This window comes from Callorhinchus milii, unplaced genomic scaffold, assembly GCF_018977255.1.
Source record: "Callorhinchus milii isolate IMCB2004 unplaced genomic scaffold, IMCB_Cmil_1.0 Scaffold5, whole genome shotgun sequence".
NCBI classification, from domain to species: Eukaryota; Metazoa; Chordata; class Chondrichthyes; order Chimaeriformes; family Callorhinchidae; genus Callorhinchus; species Callorhinchus milii.
In genome coordinates, this window is record NW_024704746.1 from 42,547,668 (window position 1) to 42,570,439 (window position 22,772).

General features: G+C 43.5%; 1 protein-coding gene across 6 annotated transcripts in view; it reads left to right on the forward strand.

Annotated features, from left to right (window-relative positions):
* Window positions 1–22,772, forward strand: part of LOC103179359 (suppressor of tumorigenicity 7 protein homolog) — a 66,498-nt gene that overhangs the window by 41,842 nt on the left and 1,884 nt on the right. For 4 of the 6 annotated variants that reach the window (XM_042335486.1, XM_042335489.1, XM_042335490.1 and 1 more), the window contains 13 exons: window positions 866–948; window positions 3,016–3,175; window positions 5,806–5,860; window positions 6,569–6,684; window positions 10,277–10,361; window positions 10,610–10,764; window positions 11,921–12,018; window positions 12,824–12,938; window positions 14,271–14,343; window positions 14,845–14,947; window positions 16,694–16,844; window positions 18,261–18,353; window positions 19,254–19,393. In XM_042335486.1, coding sequence (XP_042191420.1) covers window positions 866–948; window positions 3,016–3,175; window positions 5,806–5,860; window positions 6,569–6,684; window positions 10,277–10,361; window positions 10,610–10,764; window positions 11,921–12,018; window positions 12,824–12,938; window positions 14,271–14,343; window positions 14,845–14,947; window positions 16,694–16,844; window positions 18,261–18,353; window positions 19,254–19,393 — 1,427 coding nt within the window. The remainder of the gene's footprint in view (window positions 1–865; window positions 949–3,015; window positions 3,176–5,805; window positions 5,861–6,568; window positions 6,685–10,276; window positions 10,362–10,609; window positions 10,765–11,920; window positions 12,019–12,823; window positions 12,939–14,270; window positions 14,344–14,844; window positions 14,948–16,693; window positions 16,845–18,260; window positions 18,354–19,253; window positions 19,394–22,772) is intronic. The other 2 variants (XM_042335488.1, XM_042335487.1) reach the window with 2 other exon arrangements.

Sequence of the window (22,772 nt, forward strand, 5' to 3'; positions counted from 1 at the left end):
CATAAAGTGGAAGCTCAATGCACCCTATAGCACGTGTATTTGTGTGTGTGTGTGTATATGTGAACAGCTAATTTCCGCTATTCAATTATAGTTGCACAGGGCCCTAGAGACAGGGCACAAAAGAGCAACAAAGATGATCCCCAGTGTTAATGGAATGAGTTATGAGCAACAATTAGACAACCTGGGGCTCTTCAGTCTTAAAATGAGACTTTGCAGAGGGAATCTTATAGAGGTATAAGAGATTTTAAATGGGATTGAAAAAAGTAGACCCAGAAGCATACATAGGACATAGGTTTAGAGTTGCAAAGGGCAATTTCAGGACAAACACCAATAACTGGAACAAGATACCAGAAAAGGTGATTGAGCCCAGGACACTAGACCCATTTTAAACAAGACACCTCAATGCTGTGATGGGAGGAGGTTAGGCTGGTATTCTGGAAGAGGGTAGTCTGGTATTCTGGGAGGATTAGATCAAATGGGCTGAAGGGCCTTCTTCATAACCAATCTTGGGATCTCTGCAGGCAGCTCAAATGCTGCAAAGAGCCTAAGTGTTTGTAAATGGCAAGTAAAGTACAGTAAAGTCTATGGTGTGTATTCTGTAAACTGACAGAGATACAGGGGCTTAACTTGCGGGGGTTCTTAAACAAATCCCTTAATAACGGATGCGAGTTGTGCAAATTGAGACTTCACAATCTACTTCCGGAGCCATGTTCCCAAGAGTTGACAGGAATTTTAACTGGATTCTTTTGACTTTGCTGAAGGTGGATCGAGTTTCCGGGTGTTTATCCCCCAAGTATTGCAGAACCTCATCTTTGTGATCCGAAGGTGAATCTTACTGACGTTTACCTTTCTTTTTGTTTTGCAGTGAGCATGTTTTTGAATACTTTAACCCCCAAATTCTACGTCGCCCTAACGGGCACGTCATCCCTGATCTCGGGGCTTATTCTGGTAAGTGGACGTCCTTCTGATTAAAGAGCCTAAGTGCCGTGTGAGTAATTATTTATAATGTGTTTGTTTATTGATGTGCACTACCTAGTTCAGATCGGGGAGGTTGGGAGTGGGGGGGCGTTGCCTCGTGTACAGAAACAAAAAAATTTGTTCTAAAGTTGTGGAGCCCCTGTCGAGAATGGAGTTGACATTGTACGATTCCCTTTTATCCCTTTGGTTTCTAACAGGGCAGACATGGTAAGTGGGGGAGGGGGAAGAAAAGCGAGATTTTAGGAATTCAGTTACCAAAGACTTTGTATCAGCCAAAGCAGTGACTCAGATGTTGCCTATGACATTCTCCACTAGCCTGTTTTGGGCTCAGTTACTGCGATGCTGCTAACAGAAATTTGTGGGGTACAGACAGTTCTGATTCTCGTTCCATTGGAGCTGGGGGTGTTTCATTCGACTATTTAGTGCTATTATCTCTTGCCCTTTGAGATTAAGACTCTTTGTGCTGCCGACTCACTTTGCGTATCACCATGAAATAGTTCATGGTGAGTGGCTTACACTCAGACTTATGGTCCGGAGCCGGCAGGTGTGGGATGTGTGATGTGCCTACTTGTGCGCAGAAGAGTATATTTTGTTTATAACACTGTTTTTCCACACTTGTGAGCTGCTATTAGATGTAATCGGGCATTATCATAGTAATCCTTGTATTTAATATGGTGCCTTCCACGTTTGGAGAATGTCTCAAAGCGCTTCACATGATGGACTAAAATTAGCGACTGTGAATTTTGGAAAAGTCTTCCTGTTCTCCTGCTGTGTAAATGTGGTGTTTAAATGTATTATGAATGTGACTTCCACAATCATTTGTGGAAATGGATTCTGCATTCCAGCCTGCTGTGTAACAGAAATCAACATTTCTTCTGGTGCTGAAACTAAACATTCTGACTCTTGTCTTAATGAGGTGATAAGGTGCCAAATCAAATGCAAGGTTTATTGTTATTAATATAATGATCCTATGTTGCAACGAGAGGAAGTAAAGCCTTTTAAAACCTTCAACCGTTTGAAGCGCTTTGTGATGTCCTCCTGACATGAAAGCCACTATGAAAGTTGTTGTCTTGTATTCTCCTCTTTGAGTAAATAACTTGTTTTCTAAAAAAAAAGATGCATTTTAAAAAAAATGTAAAACCATTTTTGTGGCTCTGTATATTTTGTTGTTCTTGAAAATAATTCTTACATTTTACACAGCGCCTTTCACCTCAGGAAGCCATCTCAGAATGCTTCATGTGATTTACTGTAAAGCGTATCCACTGTGCATTTTGTTGGGGAGCCTTGTCAGATTCTCACGCATCGGCTTTCGTTTCTTTGTCCTTTGCGCCACACTGAGCCAGGACGGAACCTTGGTGTCTTGTTTGACCCTCAACTGTCCTTTCTACTCCACATTCGTGCCATGATCCGTTCCTGCCTTCCCCCACCTCCGCAACACTGCCCGCTTCCGCCACTGCCTCACCCCTCAGGCCGCCGAGACCCTCATCCACACATTTATTACATCTAGGCTTGACTACGCTAACTACCTGCTTGTCGGCCTTCCCAAGTCTTCCCTCCACAAGCTGTAGATCAAATCTCTGCAGGTTGTATCCTCTCCCGTACCAGGCTCCACGATCCTATCAACCCCATCCTGGCCCGGCTCAACAAGCTCTCCATCCCCTAGAGGATAGTTAAAAATCCTCATCTTCGCCTTCAAAGCCCTCCGTGGCCTTGCTCCTCCCTACCTCTGTGACCTGCTAACACCATATCAGCCTGTCCACTCCTTCCGCTCAGCAGGCTCCGGGCTCCTCCATATCCTCCACCTGACCTGCACCACCATCAGCCTCTCCGCCCCCATCCTTTGGAACTCCATCCCTTCGTCTCCCTCCCTCGCCTCCTTCAAGGCCCCTCCCGAGATCCTCCTCTTCAGAAATCCTCCTACCTCTACCCTCCCTGCTCTCCACCTCCAGCTTGGGTCCAATTCCCTAACTATCCAGCGCCTTGGGACATCCTCCGGACTTGAGAGACGCTATATACAAATGTAATTTGTTGTTGCAGATATTTGAATGGTGGTACTTCCGAAAGTATGGCACGTCGTTTATTGAGCAGGTATCGGTCAGCCACCTGCGGCCCTTGCTGGGCGGAGTGGACAACACCACACCGAGCCACTCCACTTCCAACAACGGAGATTCTGACTCCAACAGACAGAGCGTGTCAGGTGAGCAACGTCACTTACGCTCGCTCGGGCACGATCAGATGATCGTCCGAGTAGCTTTAAACGTCTGTCTGTGCTTTTAGTTTCATTTCCGAGTCTCCGGGCTGTGACGTTAGCCGCCAGTGTGCACACGTCCGTGCGTTCGCAGGATCTAAAACTTGGGACAGGAACCTGATCAGTTTTGGGAGTCGCCTATGTTCAAGGCGGGTTTAAAATGCACTGGGACGGATCAGGCAGCGAACCAGCATTTAGTTTGATGCAGTGACCGTTGTGCTTTAATTTCTACCATGTCTAGCCTTCCGCTGTCTGAATTCATGTGATGTAATTAATACACTGGGCAAAAACAGTGAATTGGATAACCAGCGCACACCATCCTCCGTGCCCACAAGGGGGAGCTTGTGCACTGATATCAGTTCAACACCTGAGGTTTGAACTCCAGTCACTGAGCAGACGTCCGGAAACCAATGGCTCTTTGAGAGAGCCAGCGCCAGGCATGATGGACCAAACTACCTCCTTCCGTGCTGCAAGAGCACAGTTTATCCCTCCATAATAATCCCTCCAAAAAAACAAAAACAATAATAAAATTGGTCATTTTCAAATCCATGACTGTTTGTGGGACATTGCTGTGCGCAATTGGCTGCCGTGTTCGCCCACAAATATACAGTCAATTCACTTTACAGTATATTTTGTGAAGCGCTTTGGATCGTCTAGAATACGTGAAAAGCACTATATCAAATGCAAGGATTATTATTATTATCAGGAGCATTTTAGAAAACTGGTGTGAAGATCAGGCTTGTGAGTAAGGTCCTTCCTAAAAGTCATGAAGATAGCTGGTCAATAGGATGCTTAGCGGAGTACCCACTAGGACCTACTCAATACTGTGCTGTTCTCAAAGTAGGAGTTTAACATGTTTGCAAAGCAGAAAATAGCAGGATCAGAAGGAATTTAAATCAATCTGCTTTGGATTCCTTTTAGCATTGAAAATGCATAGGATCTTCCTTAGTGTAGCGTAACTTGCAGTGGAACAAGGGAACATTAGTAGTGAAACTGTGCGTTATTGCTGTGAGAGGCAACATAAGGATTCAGATGAGAGCTGCTTTTCCTCTGTTCACTTTGTGGCTTAAAACGCTGCTGTGAACGGATTTAAAAGATTTTACTTTTAAAATCAAAACAAATGTACTTTTAATTTAGCGAACCTTACAGTAGGTCCATTGCGATCAGTCAAATGCTCTTATTTAGAGGGCCGTAATGTAACTGTTGCAAATTCCACTCGGCATTGCAGTGTTAGAGTAGGATGTGCCTGTGAGGCTGTTCGAGGTCTTCGTTTTTTCTCTCTGGTAACTCACTGACAGAGCCGAGCCTTTTCGTTTTGTTTAAGATTACGAAAGTCCAATTGATTCTTGAGTTCCTGAATGAGTGGAAGAGTCGGGTGAGTTGAGGGACAGAAAAGGGGACCATCACGTCTCCAAACAGGCAGCCTGATCCGTGCGCTTTTACCAGCAGCCCGTGATTTTCACATTGATCACCTTTAATCTTCTAAATCTGTTTAATCCTTCAAATCCAGATTTACATTCAAGTAAAGTGAAGAGGGGTTGGGGCGTGTGGGTGGGGGGTGTGGGGAGATAATGTGAAGTAACTTATAGTGTAGAAATAATTCTGGCAAAGATTATGCAGGATGGCTTGAATGGCGCAGGTGCTTTTGTAACTTAGTGAATGACCCGGCGAGTCTCTCGTCAATGAAGAGGCTGCTCCAGGTCCAATTATGTTGCGTTGGTGAGGCCGTGATACTCGAAGCCCATTCAATGCACAAGTGCTCGATAGCAAATTAGTTCCTCAGAGGAGTGATTGTTAAGAGATGAGTTGGCTTATCCCTTACTTCATTATTTGAAGGAGTTCAGTTTGTGTAGCAGATAAAGACTCGTAATTACGAATTTGCCCAAAGCCAATTGCCTTGAATAATTGAGGTTAACGCAGCCCACAGAAAGAGTTGTGAGTCTTGACTTGCAGTTCTTGAATCAAGGATTCAGTATTTAATCTGCCTTTCTTCTCATTCCTTCTCCCTTTCTTCTCATTCCTTCTCCCTTTCTTCTCATTCCTTCTCGCTTTCTTTACTGGAGTGAATGGGTGGTCTGCAGGATGTGGAGGGGGAAGAGATATTCAGAAGAAAAGGGTTCTGTTTCTCCTAAACCTGCCCAATGTCACCTTTGCTTGATGCACCATCTCCATGCACTTATCATGTCTTCAAGACGTCTCAAAGCACTTCACAGAATATACTGTAAAATGAATTGACTGTATATTTTGTGGGCAAAACCCTGCAGTCAATTGCACACAGCAGTGTTTCACAAACAGTTATGGATTGAGTGACCAAGTTATTATTATTATTTTATTTATTTAATTTTGAAGGGATTATTAACCCCCGGAAAAACAGTCTACCAATCGATTAACAACCGGGTTCCTACCTACTGCTAGGTAAACAGAGGCGAATAGTAAGGAAATTTACGCCTAACATTTTGCCCTGTCCGGGAATCGAACCCAGGTCCCCGAATAAAGAATTGAAATGAAACGTTTTGTGTTGTGTTCATTCCCGAGCAGTGAAGGACAAACCATTAATTGTCTTCTGTTCACTCTGACAGAGTGCAAGGTGTGGCGAAATCCACTAAATCTATTCCGAGGAGCAGAGTACAATCGGTAAGTACTGTAATTCCCTGTCACCTATTTAAGCCAAGCAACCCGGTCGGTGCAAGCTTTGATTTCATTTTACACTGACTATCTTTTATTGAGCTGAGCATGACATTTATCATCACCCCTTAGAGGGTTGTACCAACCCAACAACAACAATATTACTTGAATTGCTAGCACTTCCCCTCCTGGAAGGTCTGTTTGTGGGAAGCTGGGCTCAGATCCTTCTTTATCAGTCTATAGGAAAGAGCCAAGGATTTGCCTAATATCTCCTCTTTGGAACCTTTCCTACTGATCCAACATCTATCTAGTTTATTTTGGACTTTCATTCTATTTATTTATTATGTTTATCATTATCATGAGGGAAGAGGGAGGGACTTTTTGTTTATGGGCTACTTGTATCGATTGCATGAGCTACAGTTTCTACAAAACAGTCAGGAAGCAAAATAATTGATGATGTTTCCTTTATTATTATTATTGATCTGGAGGCCTTTCTCTGTTTAATTTTACAACCAGAGGGACTTCCCTTTCGTTCTCTCTTACTATCTCTCTATTTCTGTCTCTCTCTCTCTCTCTCTCTCCTCGCTCTCTTTCGCTCTCTTCCATCCCTCCCTTGTGTGGGTTGTGGGGAGTGTCAGGTTCGAGCTGTTATACTGTTGTAACGCAGTGTGTCCTGTTCGTCGTTCCGTTTTATTCTGGTGTTCCATTCCTTTGAAGGTATACGTGGGTAACAGGAAGGGAACCTCTCACGTATTATGACATGAATCTCTCCGCACAGGACCACCAGACTTTCTTCACGTGTGAAACCGATCACTTGCGACCATCAGATGCCAGTAAGGAGAATCTCCAAATCCAAAATTCAGGAGTTTTATAAAAGATCATGTCTTGCTTTGTTTTTTCCTATCCTAAAATCAGAAGCACCTTACGTGCCTTCAAGCAGATCTGAGCTTTCATTTCCTCTTTGAGGATCAGCATCGCCTTTCACTACCATTCATTATTTGTATCTTCGTGATTTTGTTGGTTTTATGTTTGTCAGTCTGTTTTAAAACTCATTTTGTTTGTTGCTACCCCTTTTTCTCTCTGTCCGTGCAACTCTAATCTTCCAGTGTCAACTCTGATATTTGTTTCAAGTCAGGGTCAGTCTTGAGAGTGGACAACTTAGAAAAAGTGGGGACCTCCCAGGGGCATAGCTAATTTGAAATAGGATTGCACTGAAGTAAACCCAGAACAATAATTTAGGATGCACCAAAACATTAGAACAAGATTTGCAAAGGGCGATTTCAGGACAGACAGCAGAAAGTATTTCTTTAATCTGCGGGTAATTAACATATAGAACAGGTTGCCAGGAAGGGTGGTTGAGGCCAGGACTCTGGATTCGTTTTTTTTTAAAAATAAGATGAGATCAGATGGGTAAAAAGGCCCTCTTCATCCAAGCCCAATCTTGAAATCTTGTTCATTTGAGTTAAACTAACACAAATTGACTCGTTTCCACTACAGCCCTTAAAGGAAGTCAGAACTCTGATCTCTTGGTTCACCCCTACTTGTTCTCAGAATCCTATCAAATTCCATGTTCTGCCTTTACTATCTGCTGACACATGTGGGAATTGATTTACAGAGATCAAAGCTACAGAATAACTATTTATAACAAAATAAAGTCAAGGAAAAGGAAACCAGTTTGCCATTTTGATTTATAGATCCAGCCATCTAAAGGTGCACCGTTCCTGCACCCTTAGAAAAACGATAAAATTGTACAACCCTATATTAGGGGTTCCTCTGATTGTTTTTTTTTAATTTGGGTGTCCAAGGGGCACAGTTAACTGCTGCCTCCTCCTCCTCCTTGTTAAGATTGATGATTTTATTTTGTTGCATGAAATTTCCATTGTTCCCAATATTGTTTTTTTATCCAAATGAAATCTTGTGTGTGCCTGAGCACCCACGGGTGTGTATATGCATGTGTGTTTGTCTATATATATTATATATATATATTTTGATCCAACACCACAAATATAATCTGCTCCACATGAGTTGATAACTGTGACCATTTTGATCTCGGTGGATTGTTTATTTTGCTTGAGGTTGTGACAGAGAATCGTTCTTGGTAGAGAATCTTAAAAAATACCTTTCACCCTGTGAACCACAAAGGGCAATGTATTTACAAGAGTAGAAAAACACAGCAGGACACTGTCACTTATTTTTTAAAATCTATTATGTCTGTGCAACTTAATGTGAATCTGGACTAGCTGACATTGGTGACATTTACTTATCTTTGACATGACAAATGAAATTGGATCACCTTTGTGTTTCCAATGCCGCTTGCGTGCAAACAGATCGCAGAATTATTCAGGACTGAAAGTATGCAGTCCTCCCTGCTGGGAGTTTATCTCTCAGTATATTGATTCTGTTTTGCTGCGTCTCTGCACTAAAGCTACTAATTTATTCTGCAGCATGAAGGCCGGTCTGCACTGCCAAATAAATATTTATGAGTTAATTCTGTGTTCCTGGCATTGGTTGGTGCCAGAGTGCTGGAGTCTCAGCATTGAGGAATCAGCTTAAAACAAACCCATGGGCCGTCTTAATAATGATCCTTGTTTTGGTCATAGCTCCTATTATGCTGACACATCTCGAAGTGGCATCTCAGGGGAATTGCTGTCCATTGTAGTGACTGTGTATTTGCAGGCAACCGCAGCAGGCAGTCTGCACACAGTAGTACCTGACTGATGATTTATTAGTGGGGGGGGGGATTGTTGGCTAGAACACTGGGAGGAAAACTACTTGCCATAGGGTCCTTAACATCCACCTGAACTTTTCTCAGTGGGGACCATATTTGTAAAAGGTTTGCTGAAATAAATGTCTCCCTTAAAAAGAAGTGACAAGGCAGCACCGATTGTTCACTTAGTGCCGAAATCCCATTTATCGTGGAATGCGCCTTGCCAAAACAGTGTAATTGACATAGGCGGCAGGTGGCGAGGGGTCGAGGGGGCTCAGCCGCCCCTCCCGCCCCAAATATATCTACAGCTCGCCACTTTAAGGGGAGTTGGAAGGGGAAGGCTCTGAGGAGGACCACAGCCATTCCTCCAAGCAACCTCTATCCGTGGGACCCGTTGACCCCCTCTTGTCACTCTCTCAATACATCATCGGCGCCCACCCACTTCCAGTCCAGTGGGTCGCTCGTCAAGGCGACTTCACCTCTGATTAACTAACGGACCCATCAGTCAAGCCAACGGCTTGCCTGACTTGAAGGGGACTGACCCTTCAATTGAGTTTTACTCAGTCTCCCCCAAAGAATATTTTCACCCGTCACTTATGGTAATCATTGACTGAAATAGATTGCCAGGAAAGATGGTTGAGAGCAGGACATTGGACTCTTTTTTAAAAAAAAGCTTGATGCTGTGATGGGAGGATGGAAAGATGAGATCAGATGGACCGCACTGATCTTGTGAACGTCTACCCAATGTAAGTGGCACTCTAGTCTCTTGCCTCTGTTACAGACCGGATAGAAGCTAGATGGAAGGAACTGGGTGTGTTCATTCCTGTTAGTGAGTTAAAGCGAATGAACCCATTTTGCTGTGATTGCACCCAACGTGGAATTAATTTGTGTGCAGTGTGCAAGGAGGCATTGATCAGTCGTGTGCGGAATCACTGTGATGTTTATTTAAAATGGGCCAGATACTTCCCTGGGTTATTCCGATTCTGCCTAATAATATTAACTGGCTAAGCCACTCCCCCAGGAAGTCAGTGCAAATGTGTTTTGGATGAGCTTTCCCTAGTTGCCTTACCCATTAGCGGCGCACCATATTTTAAAGGAGACTATGAGGTTCTGCCAGCTGATGCCAGAGCTCCCATTACATCAATAGAGCGAGGTTTCTTTAAGTGGGCAGTGTAATGATTTCAAGCAGTAAAGTAACTTCAGAGATCAGGGAAAATGCTTAAATTGCACCACGACCCTCTCGGGGTCACTCCCTGGTTACCTGCGTTATACTCCGTCTAATCCTCCAGATTGCAATTCTGCAGCGCCTTTCACGTTGAGAGGATGCCTCAAAGGTTTTTTGTGCAGCTGACTGGTTATCTAAACTTTGGGGTTGGGCAGGCGGAGGGAGCTGAGGGGGTGGGGAAATTAATTAGTCAGTCAGCACATGCCAGTTTTGTGGGCAAATAGCTGGTGCGATAGCCTACAATATCACTCAGTAACTTGACTCAGTAATTCGTGAAATAAATTGTGGCATGGTCTTAGATTTAAAGCCAAATGTTCTTGTAGGCTAAGACTAGGTGGAGTTTTGAGCCTAGGATATTACCTCAGAAAGATCTTACAGAGAGCCAGCACAGGCTGGCAGGATTCTATGGCGAAAAACTCTACGATTCTTATTATCTTGTCGACTATTCATTTCTATCTGGACACTAACCTTTTCTTTAAATAAAACCCTCTTGTTTGCACAGTAATGCAGAAAGCTTGGAGAGAAAGGAACCCACAAGCGAGAATTTCAGCGGCACACGAAGCCTTGGAATTAAACGAGTGAGTGTCTCTTTAGGGTTTTTGTCTGTGGAATCAGGTGTAGTAAATACATAGGTATTTGCGTCAACATCTTAATGTAACCTAATGTTTCTTTTGCGAATTTCTCCCATTACGAATCAAGACCATCCACATCCCCATCACTTTACCAATGGATAGTGGACGTTTAAGTCCAACAGGAACTGTAGGGAAATAATGTTTACTGGCTTTGGTGATCTGTGAATGTTTGTCAAACTGCTTGTCTCTTGCAGGTGTGCCACTGCCTACATTCTTTTGGCTGAGGAGGAGGCTACCACCATTGTGGAGGCAGAGAGACTTTTTAAACAAGCTCTGAAAGCAGGGGAGGTTTGTTACAGACGTAGCCAGCAACTGCAGCACCATGGAACCCAGTACGAAGCGCAGCACAGTAAGTATCTGCTCCTCAGCCAGGCCAAATCCTCCACTTGGATGGGGTTCATGTCTAGTACCTGGTTATTATTATTGATTTTGCTGGTTGAACAGGTTGTGAGAGCCAGACTGTGAGCTGAGGGGCAAGGGACGAGGATCTTAGTTTCTGCTTTTACAGCTGAGCTGTCGTACAGAAATGAAAGAGAAAAAGAACTTTTCTTTCAGTGCATAAGTGAACGAGGCATTTCCAAGATCACATAACGCAGTGAGCTATAGAGCTACAAACACACATGCTCTGGGAGTGGCCTGGTTTATCAACCAGTGCAATGGAATATTTAAATCCTGTTGGGAGTGGTGTGAAGGTGACGAATGTTCTTCTCCTCCTTTCCCTCCCTCTCCCCCGCACCCAAACACTCACACAAGACCACAGACCCACTCACACACTGCCCTCCCTAATGCACACACACACACACACACACAGGGACACACACATCCCCTTCCCCCCAACCCTGCTAGGGTGCCTATCCAGTAGTGTCAAGCACTTTATGGAGTGGTTAGAGCACTCGCCTTGCAAGCGAGACCTGGGTTCGATTATCAGCAGGGCGAAACGTTGGGCAAATTTCCTTCTCTATACGCCTCTGCTTTGTTAGTCGATTGGCAGATTGCTTTTCTGGGGATAATAATTCCTTCAAAAAAAAAAATTTGTTCCCTCCATCCCAGACTGTTTGTGGGACACTGCTGTGTGCAATTGGCTGCCGCGTTTCACCCACAAAATATACAGTCAATTCACTTTGCAGTATATTCTATGAAGCGCTTTGAGACGTCTCAAAGACGTGATAAGGCATTATATCAAATACAAGGATTATTATTATTATATCTTCTTGACATGAAAGGCAGAGAAGGTTAGAAAGACCCTTCAATACATCAAAAGTTAATTCCAATAAACTTCAACTAGGTGTTCACCTACAGAATACACAGTTATTACACTTTACAGCAAAACCTTGTGAAGCACTTTGAGGTGTCTCGACGATGTGACAAGGCGTACATCAAACTAAGACGTTGTAAAAATGTTACTTTTTTGGGGCGTACTTGAACCAGAAGCGACGAGTGAGGTGAACTATTGCTATTCCTCTCCTGCACCGTGTTGACCAAGCGATGCTTGTTCTGTCTTTCAGGGCGGGACACAAACGTATTAGTTTACATTAAAAGGAGGTTGGCAATGTGTGCACGCAAGCTGGGGCGGACAAGAGAAGCAGTGAAAATGATGAGAGACGTGAGTAAAAAGCTCCGTGAAGCGCTTCAAAGCGGTTTCCACATGATGAAGCCCTATATCTAATGCGAGGATGATTATTGTTATAAATATTGTCTTTTGGACTGCGACAAAAATATTGTTTGCAACGCCTTCTAATAGACTCCTTCCTTCGAGCATTAAAACCAGCATCTCAGGCGTTTGAGTAAAATGCTGGGTCAGAAGGTATTAAACTATTCACTGAGCCGGTATCGAGGACGCCAGCCAGTCTCCTGGTAAAAACAATCCCATTTTATTCAGTACCGTCATCGATGCGTGTATGTGCTGTAGGGTCTGGGAGTGACAGTTGCAGCACAGAAGCCAGAGGTCAGATACTCTTCTTTCAATCTACTGGGATCCTAAGAGAAAGAGACGAGGCAACCTGAGGGTTTGCTCTGTGAAAATGGAGAGTCTAAGTGGCCTTGAGGGATTTCAAGCTTCAGATCTGTCTGCAACGCGAGTGGTGTTAATCCCAACAACTACACCCCCACCCTTTCCCTTTGCAACTCCCTCTACTTCTGTGTCTCACCACCTTCTCTATCACGCCAAAAAGCCTAGTTTTCTTTAACTGCATCTGTGGTCACCTACCAAACTCAGCATTGAACATCCCAGTGGAAAACGCTCAGAGAAGTCATCCTACAGGAAGGAGACAGTGTGCATATAAATGTAATTTGTTGTTAGTTCAGTCTGTTCTGCGTTCTAATTTAACCCAAATTTTTCTCATGTGCTACCGGACGGATGCTCCAGCTCCACTCCTCTCCGTGTAATTGATAATTTGACTGTTTTGCAGCTGATGAAAGAGTTCCCTCTCCTCAGCATGTTCAACATCCACGAAAACTTACTGGAGGCACTGTTAGAGCTGCAGGCGTACGCTGATGTGCAGGCCGTCTTAGCCAAATATGACGGTGAGTTGTGAGCGTTTATCAAATGAAAGTTTGTTGACCCTGTGAAGGGAACAAAACTGACATTTGAATGCAAATATTTCTGCAGTATCAGTGCAACATAGGACAGTGTTTGTCCATCTGAGTCTGAAATGCCTTGTTGCTCCCAGCCGTAAGACTTTAGATTTAAAGATTTAGGAACATTTTCCAATTCGGTCTTAATTTGGAAGCTGCAGTTCTTTCAGAGCACTTTTCCAAAATTCTGCTCCATCTTCAAGCTAAGACTATGGGGGAATTCGAGCCTTTGATATGCGTGCAGCAAGAGTTGGAGTTTATGTTTCTGATCTCAGTGCAATGCGGGTCCAGTTTCTGCAGTATCGTCTTTGAGTGGTAACTTCTTGTTAATTCAGAATAATTTATCAGTAACATTTGCCGGTGTCCCTGTTGGGTTTTACCCTGTTGTGCTTTGGTGGGGGCCTTCCATGAGTGTAAGGTGGCTGGCGCTTTGGCCTTTAAGTGCGCAGTCACTGCACTTGACAGCAATAAATTACTAAGCCCTTTGAGACGTTTCGATGTTATAGGCTCTGCATTGAATGGGAAAATAGCTATTTCACACACACACACACAACGCTAGACTGCTGGGATGTTACAAAAAGGTAAAGGGAAGCATGTACACAATGCAGGCTTTGTGTCTGCAGCTACATTGGCTTTCAAACTGAAACTTTAGTTAAGGGAGCTACAGATTGAAATTGTTGCAGAATTATTGGAAGATACTGTCTTGTACAGTTTTCAGATTAAAAATCCCCATAAATTCTACAGCTTCCCATTTCAGATATAATCTGGGGAAACACACTATGTTTCTACTTGTGGCCTTTTCGGTGCAAGTTGCATTTTTGCTCTATTTCTGAATGAGTGATGTGGCAGTGCACAGGGAAGCATAGATGTGACCAATTGCACCAGTCACAGACCTTCAAATATTCGACCTCACATTGCTGCTGTGCTGGTTACTATGTGCAGCGCTAAGCAACAGCTCTGATCGAACCTGTTGTCATGCATGAAACAGTGAATCACAAAATAGTGACGTGTGGGCTGTGATGCTTGAAGGTCAGTGTCCATCAGGAAAAAGAAGGTTTGACCTTTTCAGGCTTTGAACCTGTTTGAAGAACAGATCTGAACAGTGGGAGGGTTGCAGAGCTTAACATTTAAAATAGAAGCAGTTAGGTTACAGCTTCTATAGCAATAATAATAATTGTAATACTTGTAAATTACTTGTTGTTCAGAGTAACAAGGGACATTAATATTTCAGTTGCAATCAGCATCCCTGGATTCATGGCTTCCTGCTTTCTTTTGTGACAGACATCAGCTTACCCAAGTCAGCAACAATATGCTACACAGCAGCGCTACTGAAGGCGAGAGCTGTCTCCGACAAGTAGGTGCCTCCATATATTGCAGCCTATGTAGGAGCTGGTTTTCTGAATATTGCTCCTGTCATTGTAAAGATGTTGAGGTCAGAATCTGATCACCAACCTCTCATGTTGTATTGGATGTCTGACAAACAGTGCTTAATGAGTAACTACCAGCTCCAGTGACTGCTTAACTGAAGGTCTACCAGCTCTGGTGGATTAGACTTTAAATAGGTGACTCCAACAGCACATCTAACATTGCCCTCCAAAATGTGAATTATCACATATGAAAACCTTTTGAGAATTGTTTGTGTGGTGAAGTATGGGGTTCCATTCCCCTGTATAGCACAGGGAGCACCGGCGTGTTTTGATCTTCACTTAAAGGTGCTTCGCCGTTCCTGTAAAGGTTTAGCATTTCCCAATATTAGCATGTATTGCAGTCAGACCCACAGGACTACCTACTGCCTACTGGCCCAATCCTCATGGTTTCATGTTGTATACTGAAATTGTTTCTTACGCTCTCCTAGATTCTCACCAGAAGCTGCCTCCAGGCGAGGGCTGAGCACTGCAGAGATGAATGCTGTAGAAGCAATACACAGGGCAGTAGAATTTAACCCACATGTCCCCAAAGTAAGTGTTTCTTACCTTCATTGTCTTCAGCGTGATTGTTTTTTTCCTTTGGGAATGAAGTGTCAAAATATTCTGTGGACATTGCTCTGGAAAATCTCATCAGGAGGCATGGACATTCAAAGTTCATTCAACCCATCAAACCCATCGCTTGTACATAAACTCTCTCACCATTGACAGACACACACAACCTCATCATCTACAGACACACAAACGTTTCTGGCAGCTTTCCCTCTGCGAACAACATCAACACAATCACAATTAACACTGATATAATGTTTTCTGGTCAGGAGGATGTCCAAAGTGCAACACACAGTGGAGCTTGGGGTGGGTGAGGGGAATGTTGGTAGCATCCTCCAAAGGGTAGCATCTTTTCAATGTGTTGATGAACCATACAAACAGAGGTCCCAAGTCTGTATTGAGTTAGCTGATTTCAGTCTGGGCAGCAGAAGGAACATGGAGGGTGGGGGGAGAAAAGAGGAGAGAGTGAAAAGGAGGAAGAAAACACATTTTTCTAAATTTGTGTCTATTAGTGTCGTAGGAATATTCCTTCCAACTACCACCACTACTGTTGGGTTCAGGGCAATGAACAGAATAAAACTAATTTATTCTATTCAGCCCACTTTTAATAAAGGACCCGAGAACAGAGGAACCAAAGACACTCAGCAACTTATCAAAGGCTCAAATTGCAACACACACCGGAGCTTGGGTGGGGGGAGGGGGTAATGGGAGATGAGAATTTAAAAAATAATAATAATTTGGTCACTCAATCCACGACTGTTTGTGGGACACTGCTGTGCACAATTGGTTGCCGCGTTTCGCCCACAAATATACAGTCAATTCACTTTACAGTATATTCTGTGAAGCGCTTTGAGACGTCTAGAAGACGTGATAAGGCACTTTATCAAAATGCAAGGATTATTATAAAGATTAATATTACTGGGGGAAGATGACCTTGGGTAAGGGACCTGCCAGTGTAAGGTTTTGAGCTAAATACAGCAACAAGATTACATTTGTATAGCGCCTTTTACGTCGGGAGGACGTCCCAAGGCGCTGGACAGTGTACAGCATTTCAGACCCGAGCTGGGGTCAGGTGGGGAGAGGGGAGGGGAAGGGGGGTAGCCGATGGCATGGTTGAAGAGGAGGGTTTTGAGGCGGGACTTGAAGGAGGTTAAGGAGAGGGCGAGGGGGAATGATTGGGGGATGGAATTCCAGAGGTTGGTGCCAGAGTGGCTGAAGGCTCTCCTGCCAATGGTGGGTCGGGGGACATGAAGCAGGCCGGAGCCGGCTGAGCAGAGGGAGCAGGCAGGTTGGTGGGGGTTAGAAGGTTACAGAGGTACTGTGGGGCGAGGCCATGGAGGACTTTGTAGGTGAGGACCAGGATCTTGAACTGGATCCTCTGAAGGATAGGGAGCCAATGGAGTCGGGTGAGAATGGGGGAGATGGGGTCACAGAGTTTGGTGCGGGAGAGGATATGGGCTGCAGAGTTCTGGATTATCTGCAGCCTGTGGAGGGAGGAGATGGGAAGGCTGACAAGCAGGGCATTTGCATAGTTGAGCCTGGAGGTGATGAAGGCATGAACAAGAGTTTCAGCGGCCTGAGGGGTGAGGTAGTGACAGAGTAGGGCGATGTTACGGAGGTGAGGGAAGGCAGAGTGGGTCATGGCTTGGATGTGGGGAAGAAAAGACAGTTGAGGGTCTATGTTGTTGCATTGCCTTTCTGTTGACACATATTTTCTTTTGTGTTAAGTACTTATTAGAAATGAAGAGTTTAATACTACCCCCTGAACACATTTTGAAGAGGGGAGATAGTGAGGCCATAGCATACTCCTTCTTTCACCTTCAACACTGGAAGAGAGTAGAAGGGGCTCTGAACCTATTACACTGTACCTGGGAAGGAAGTAAGTGCTTTTCACTGATGGACATTTTAACTTGACTTCTTCTTTCCCATTCCAGCGTACTTCTCTGCTGTTTCTATGACTTTCCCATTTGTGAAAGACAGTTACCACTCGTTCAATGTGGCTCTGGCTACCAGCGCAAGGCTGACGCCAGTTTACTGAGACATCCTGGCAGAAATGACATTGTCCTTTTTATACCATTAAATAAACTGGACAGTGATATAACCTAGCACTAAGTGCTTTCCTGTCACAATGTCCCCAGTGTTTCTGTGCAATTGCACGGCCTATACCACAAACCAGCCTTTCCATTATACGCCACTTGGTGGCAATGCAGATTGCCTGTCTTGTGGATCTGGAGTAACCAGTAAGTCAGTCTTCAGCATCAGTGATAATGAGACACTGTAGTGTGTACTGGGTGCAATTCTCTTACCATTATCCTTTTAGAATATTTCTAATCCTGAATCGACTTAATTCCCTACTTTAACCCCATAAAATAAATCCCTATATAGCTGGAACTGAATTTATCCTGTGGAACTCAATCCCACGACCCAACCATTCCAATTATTTTTGGGTCACTTTAGTGCTCACCTTCCCCCCCCCCCAGCTTGGTTAAATCAACCACCTGGTTGATCTAAGCTCAAAAATGAAACCATTCACCATCAAAGTCCTGGTGCGCATATGGTTTGAAATTAGTCCCCGTGTTCTCCCCTGTTGCTGAAGAAGCATCGGTTCAACACTTCAATGCCTGTAGTAGCAGTTTGGATGATTGTGTGCGTGTGTGTGTGTGCGCACACTTTGTCAGTGCTGTAAAGTTACCAGCAGAAGGACCATCTCTCCTTCATATACAAAAGAAAAATCAAATGTTTTAAATGTCCTTTTTCCAAATAATTTATTGCCTTAAAATGTGGGCGTGCTCTGCCTCTTGAAACGTTACTTGTCAGTCTGTGTTCTGATCGGCATTCGAAATCGTCACTTTGTAAAGATTCAGTAGTTGCGTTTCTGAAACGTCCTGGGATGAGCTTCCTCGAATGGGTTGGAACTGAGTTGGGTTGTGTGGATCGCATTGGAAAAAAGTTTTGTGGGGCGTGGAGTGGGAGGGGGTTGAAGATAAAATGGAAAGTCTTGAAACATTCAAGTCCATGCTGATGATGGGCTCCCTCACTCTAGTTAAGATGCGCTCCCTCGCTCTAGTAAAGGCAGACTAACCTTGCTCTAATTAAGGCAGGCTAACCTTGCTCTAGCTGAGGAAAGCTAACCTTGCTCTAGTTAAGGCAGACTAACCTCACTCTAATTAATGCAAGACAGCAAGATTAAGAGCAAAAATTAAGAGCACGATGTAGGGACTTTGTAAACTGTTTGGGAATTTGGTGCATTTTCACAACATGCATTCACTACTTCAATACAATCTTCTTCCTTCAGCTTTCCGAATGATCCCCTACCCTTTGGAAAAAGGTCACCTTTTCTATCCATATCCAATCTGCACAGAGACTGCAGACAGAGAACTGCTGCCATGTAAGTTTAGTGACAAGAATGGCATTTGCGTGTACCTCAGTCCTTAATAGCTGAGTGTGCTTCAAAATCTTCATATTGACTTTTTTAATGTGAATATTTGTAATGTGTGAAACTCCTAAAGCCACTCATTCAGCCAGTATCTGGATTCTCCAAATCAGCCATATTGGGTCCAGAGACAGAATTGACTGGTAATTCTAGATTTTAAGTCCCACGCTTTCCTTCTTTAAGTTGTCATTGTTACACTTATAAAAAGACACATTTTGGCAGTAAAACTAATCAATAATTGGAAATTAATTTAATCTGAACAAACAAAGTGACTGTAATTTTGGAAGTAGTGGAAAATAATAGGCAAAGCTGTAGCTTTCCTGTCCCTTCCTGAGTCCGTCACAGTATGAAACTGCTATTCAGCGAACTAATTTTATATCAAATAAAAACCCAGCAATGAAATACGGGCTTCCCTTTTACAATCTCTTCAACACCCTTCCTGATTAGTATTATTTTCACTTGTAACCCTGAAAGCTTGCTGTTTGTTTAGTTTCTGAATTGAAAATCTAAACTGGAGGAATTATGCAATGTGTCTTTCTGTCTGTCTGTCTGTCTTTCTTTTTTTCTTTCTGTTTCTTTCTTTCTTTCTTTCTTTCTTTCTTTCTTTCTTTCTTTCTTTCTTTCTTTCTTTCTTTCTGTCTGTCTGTCTGTCTGTCTGTCTGTCTTTTTCTTTTTCTTTTTCTCTTTCTCTTTTTATTTCTCTCTTTTTCTTTCTATCTCTTTCTTTCTTTATTTCTGTCTTTCTATTTGTTTCTGTTGTGTTCTCCGGCTTTTTATGTGTGTGTGTGTGTGTGCACTGTGTCTGTATTATTTGTTTCTCTCTCTACCTATCTGATGCTGTCTGTTCATGTCCAGCGTTTCATGAAGTTTCAGTGTATCCCAAGAAGGAGCTGCCATTCTTCATCCTCTTCACAGCAGGCTTGTGCTCCTTCACTGCCATGCTCGCACTCCTCACGCACCAGTTCCCGGAGCTCATGGGCGTCTTTGCAAAAGCTGTAAGTATTTTATTTGGTCCCAATAGGACCACTTTAGACCTCAGCGCTCTCCAAAACGTCCAAATGTCAGAAGACTATTTTTCTCGGAAACATCTTGCGTGTTAAAAAAAAAAGAAAAGTTTAAAACCAAATTGTTTATCACAAAGGGCCATTTCAGATCTGTGGCTTTGTTGATCCGGCAGTGCACCGGGGTAGCCTTGAAGTGACAAACTCCTTTTACATAGTCTTCGACGTCCAGTAACAGCTGTACTCTGAAGTCCAAAGTTTTGCTGAGATCTGAACCCAGGTCACGAACATGAAAGGCTGTGTTTGACCTCAACGCGTTGAGCCACCTGAGCCAGGGCTGTGCAGGTTTTGACTTTCTTCTCCAGCCGTCGTGTGCGCCCATTATGTTACTCAATAAGTCTAATGATAGAAGTTCCCTTGATTCCAGAACTATGATGTTCGTGTGTGGGTGCCCAGAGGGTCCCTATGAGTACTGTAGACATATCACAATCGCCATGCTTTGATCTTTTTTTAACCCTTAATGTGGCTGGTTTGGCATAGGTTTCAGTAGGTTAAAATTCTCCAACACAAATTTCTCTTTTGTGTAAAGGCAGGTAAGCCCTGATTCTGCAGTAGTGTGACTGGAGAAGTCATTTACACTGACAAGCATCGAAAGATAACTGTTGAATCATGACCAACAATGTGAAGAAAGCACGTAACTAACTCTCGCATATTATACAGAGTGATCAGATTACCGTCAACTTATGAGACATGAAAAGGCTCTGACATAAAGACAATCAATTGATCAAAATGTAGTTGACCAGTAGCCACTTTGCTGTAGACGTGAGATGAATTTTGCATTCATACATTTCCTTCTGTGACGTGCACATTGTTGGTTTTGAATGCACACCTTCCAAGCCATAGAACCTTTGTAGATCAATGGCATTGCATCGAAACAAGCAAAGAGAATTAACTAGTACTTTAAGGTGCAAGTCCTTTTTGATCTTATCTTTCTGATCGGTTTTATCCAAACCAGAAGCAGGATTTTTGTGAGGTGACCCTTATGTGGCAAAGTAAATAATAAGTTGAGACGGAAATGACACGGTGTAGAGTTTTAATTTTTTAACGCAATGTGGGCCACAGCAGAAAACCCACTTGTACATTTTGAAGAAACAATTGGGAGATTTGAGGAAACCACATCAAAGCGCTTGTGCAGGGATTATAGTTCGGTTTGTGACTTCTGGAGCTGACCTTTATCTTGCTGTGCCACTTGATTTTGACCATGCCTCTGAAACAGCACTTACCTCATGTGCACAGGTACCCGTAGGTGATTTTGAACAGCGCTACTTCATGATTCAGAAGCATTCTGTGATGTGTTTTGTCATCTATATTTTGTGACAGTTTCTGGCATTGATCTTTGATGTTAATCGAAAAGTGAAGGGAATTTTGTCCCAGTGTGCTGGCCCCCCAAAGATTGGTCATTCATGGGTGTTTGTGGAACATTGCGTGTCCAAATTGGCTGCTGAATTATCCTACAAAATAAAGGGTCACTCCCCAGCAATTACCTGTGAAGCACTTTGAGAGGTTCTAGCAATATAGGTTATCAAATAAGGATTATTATTAGTACAGTAGAATGCCTGTACACCTCCAATTCTGATACTGAGAAGTTGAGTGTAGGAAAGAATCCTTATCATTTTAGAGTAATCATAAAAAGTATTTGCAGTAGGATTGGTATTCATCATCTAAAATACTGTAAGTATTGTGTTGTTACTATGGTTGATATGCATTGAGTCAATACAATAGAATTGTTTTGGTTGTGTTTGGGGAATCTTGCTGAAGTTGAATCTTAAACTGCATGAACTTGTATTCATTGGTCTTGTGTTTGCAGAGCATTGGAAACCTCCAGTGTAAAGGTTAATATTTAAAAGCTGGCAAAAAATGACAAGAATGGAACCAAATTGTAAGAATCTGTGTCTGAAATAGTTGAGGAAGAAACCACCAGCTTTGTAACCTGGTATTCTTTGTATAACCCGAAGCCCGTGGACACTGTATAAGGGAAGGCTTTGTGTATAGGAGGCGTGCAATATGTCAATAGGTCTGAGTGAGATTGTTGCAGTTGAGGCTCGTATTCCGAGAGGTTGAGGCTGGGATTTGTTTGTGCATAACTGCCTGCATGTCAACCTGTTTGTGTTGACGTCCCACGCTCATGGGCCCAGGTGTCTGAAAAACAATGATCCAAATAAATAGGTGTTTTTTATTGTAGGAATTTACAGAGTGTTTTGAGTTACCAGGCACGGAAAGCTTTGGAAATATGTTTGATCCCTCGGTATTGGCACAATAATTGCATCGACAAAGGTCATGGCAGAAGCTGTGCTGTTTGATGATGGCTTGTCCCATAAAGTTGTTTGTACCTGATACACAGAACTCCGTTTGGTTCTAATGCAAAAGCACCAGTGTGCGCAATGCTGCAGCTATTTGTTGCGTGCTGGAAAGTGAGATTATCTTTGCATTTGATGTAAGTGCCTTTTACGTCAGACGTTCCAAAGAGCTTTGCAGCATTTACGGTAAAGCGTAATGATTGTGTACCTTTAGGCAAACACAGCAGCCAGAGCAAAGTCCCAACAAACTAGACTTGAAGGGAATGACCTTTTTTGTTACTTGGGAGATTGATGGCCAAAACACTGAGGAAAAACTCCTTTCTCTTCTCGAATAGTACCATGGAAAATTTAATGTTCACCTGAATAGTCAGATGGGACCTTGATTTAACATCGTATCCAAAAGGCTGCGCCTCTGATAATGCAGCATACCCCCAACACTGCATTGGAATGTCAGCCTAGACTGCGAGTTCAATCTCCCCGCACAAAAGTTATCAATATGACAACAGCAACTTGCATTTACATAGCGCCCCTCACGAAGGGTAGCATCCCAGAGTGCTTGACAGTGGCGGAGCACAACTCCGAGCCAGGGGGGTGGGGTTGGTGACCGTTGGCATGACGTGAAAATGGGAAAGGAAAGGGCAAGGCGATGGGATAGAGGAAAGGTGTTTCAGAGTTTCGGGGCATAGTGGCTGAAAGCGCGGCCACCAATGGTGGAACGGAGGTCACGTGGACATGCAGAAGGCTGGAGCCAGTCAACTGGAGGCAGCGGGTGTGGGGTAAGCAGGTCGGAGAGGTAGGAAGGTGCAAGATCATGAAGGGATTTGAAAAAGAGTGCAAGGATCTTGAAATCAACCCGTTCGGGTGATCCAGCTCTCGGCTGGAACTGGTGTGATATGTGCTGGAAGGTGAGATCATCCAATGCATATTACTTTTGTCCCACCCGTGCAACTTCCAATTTGCTTGATGCAAATTGATGTTTTACAAAACCAACCTTGTGCTTTGACGGCAGATAGCAT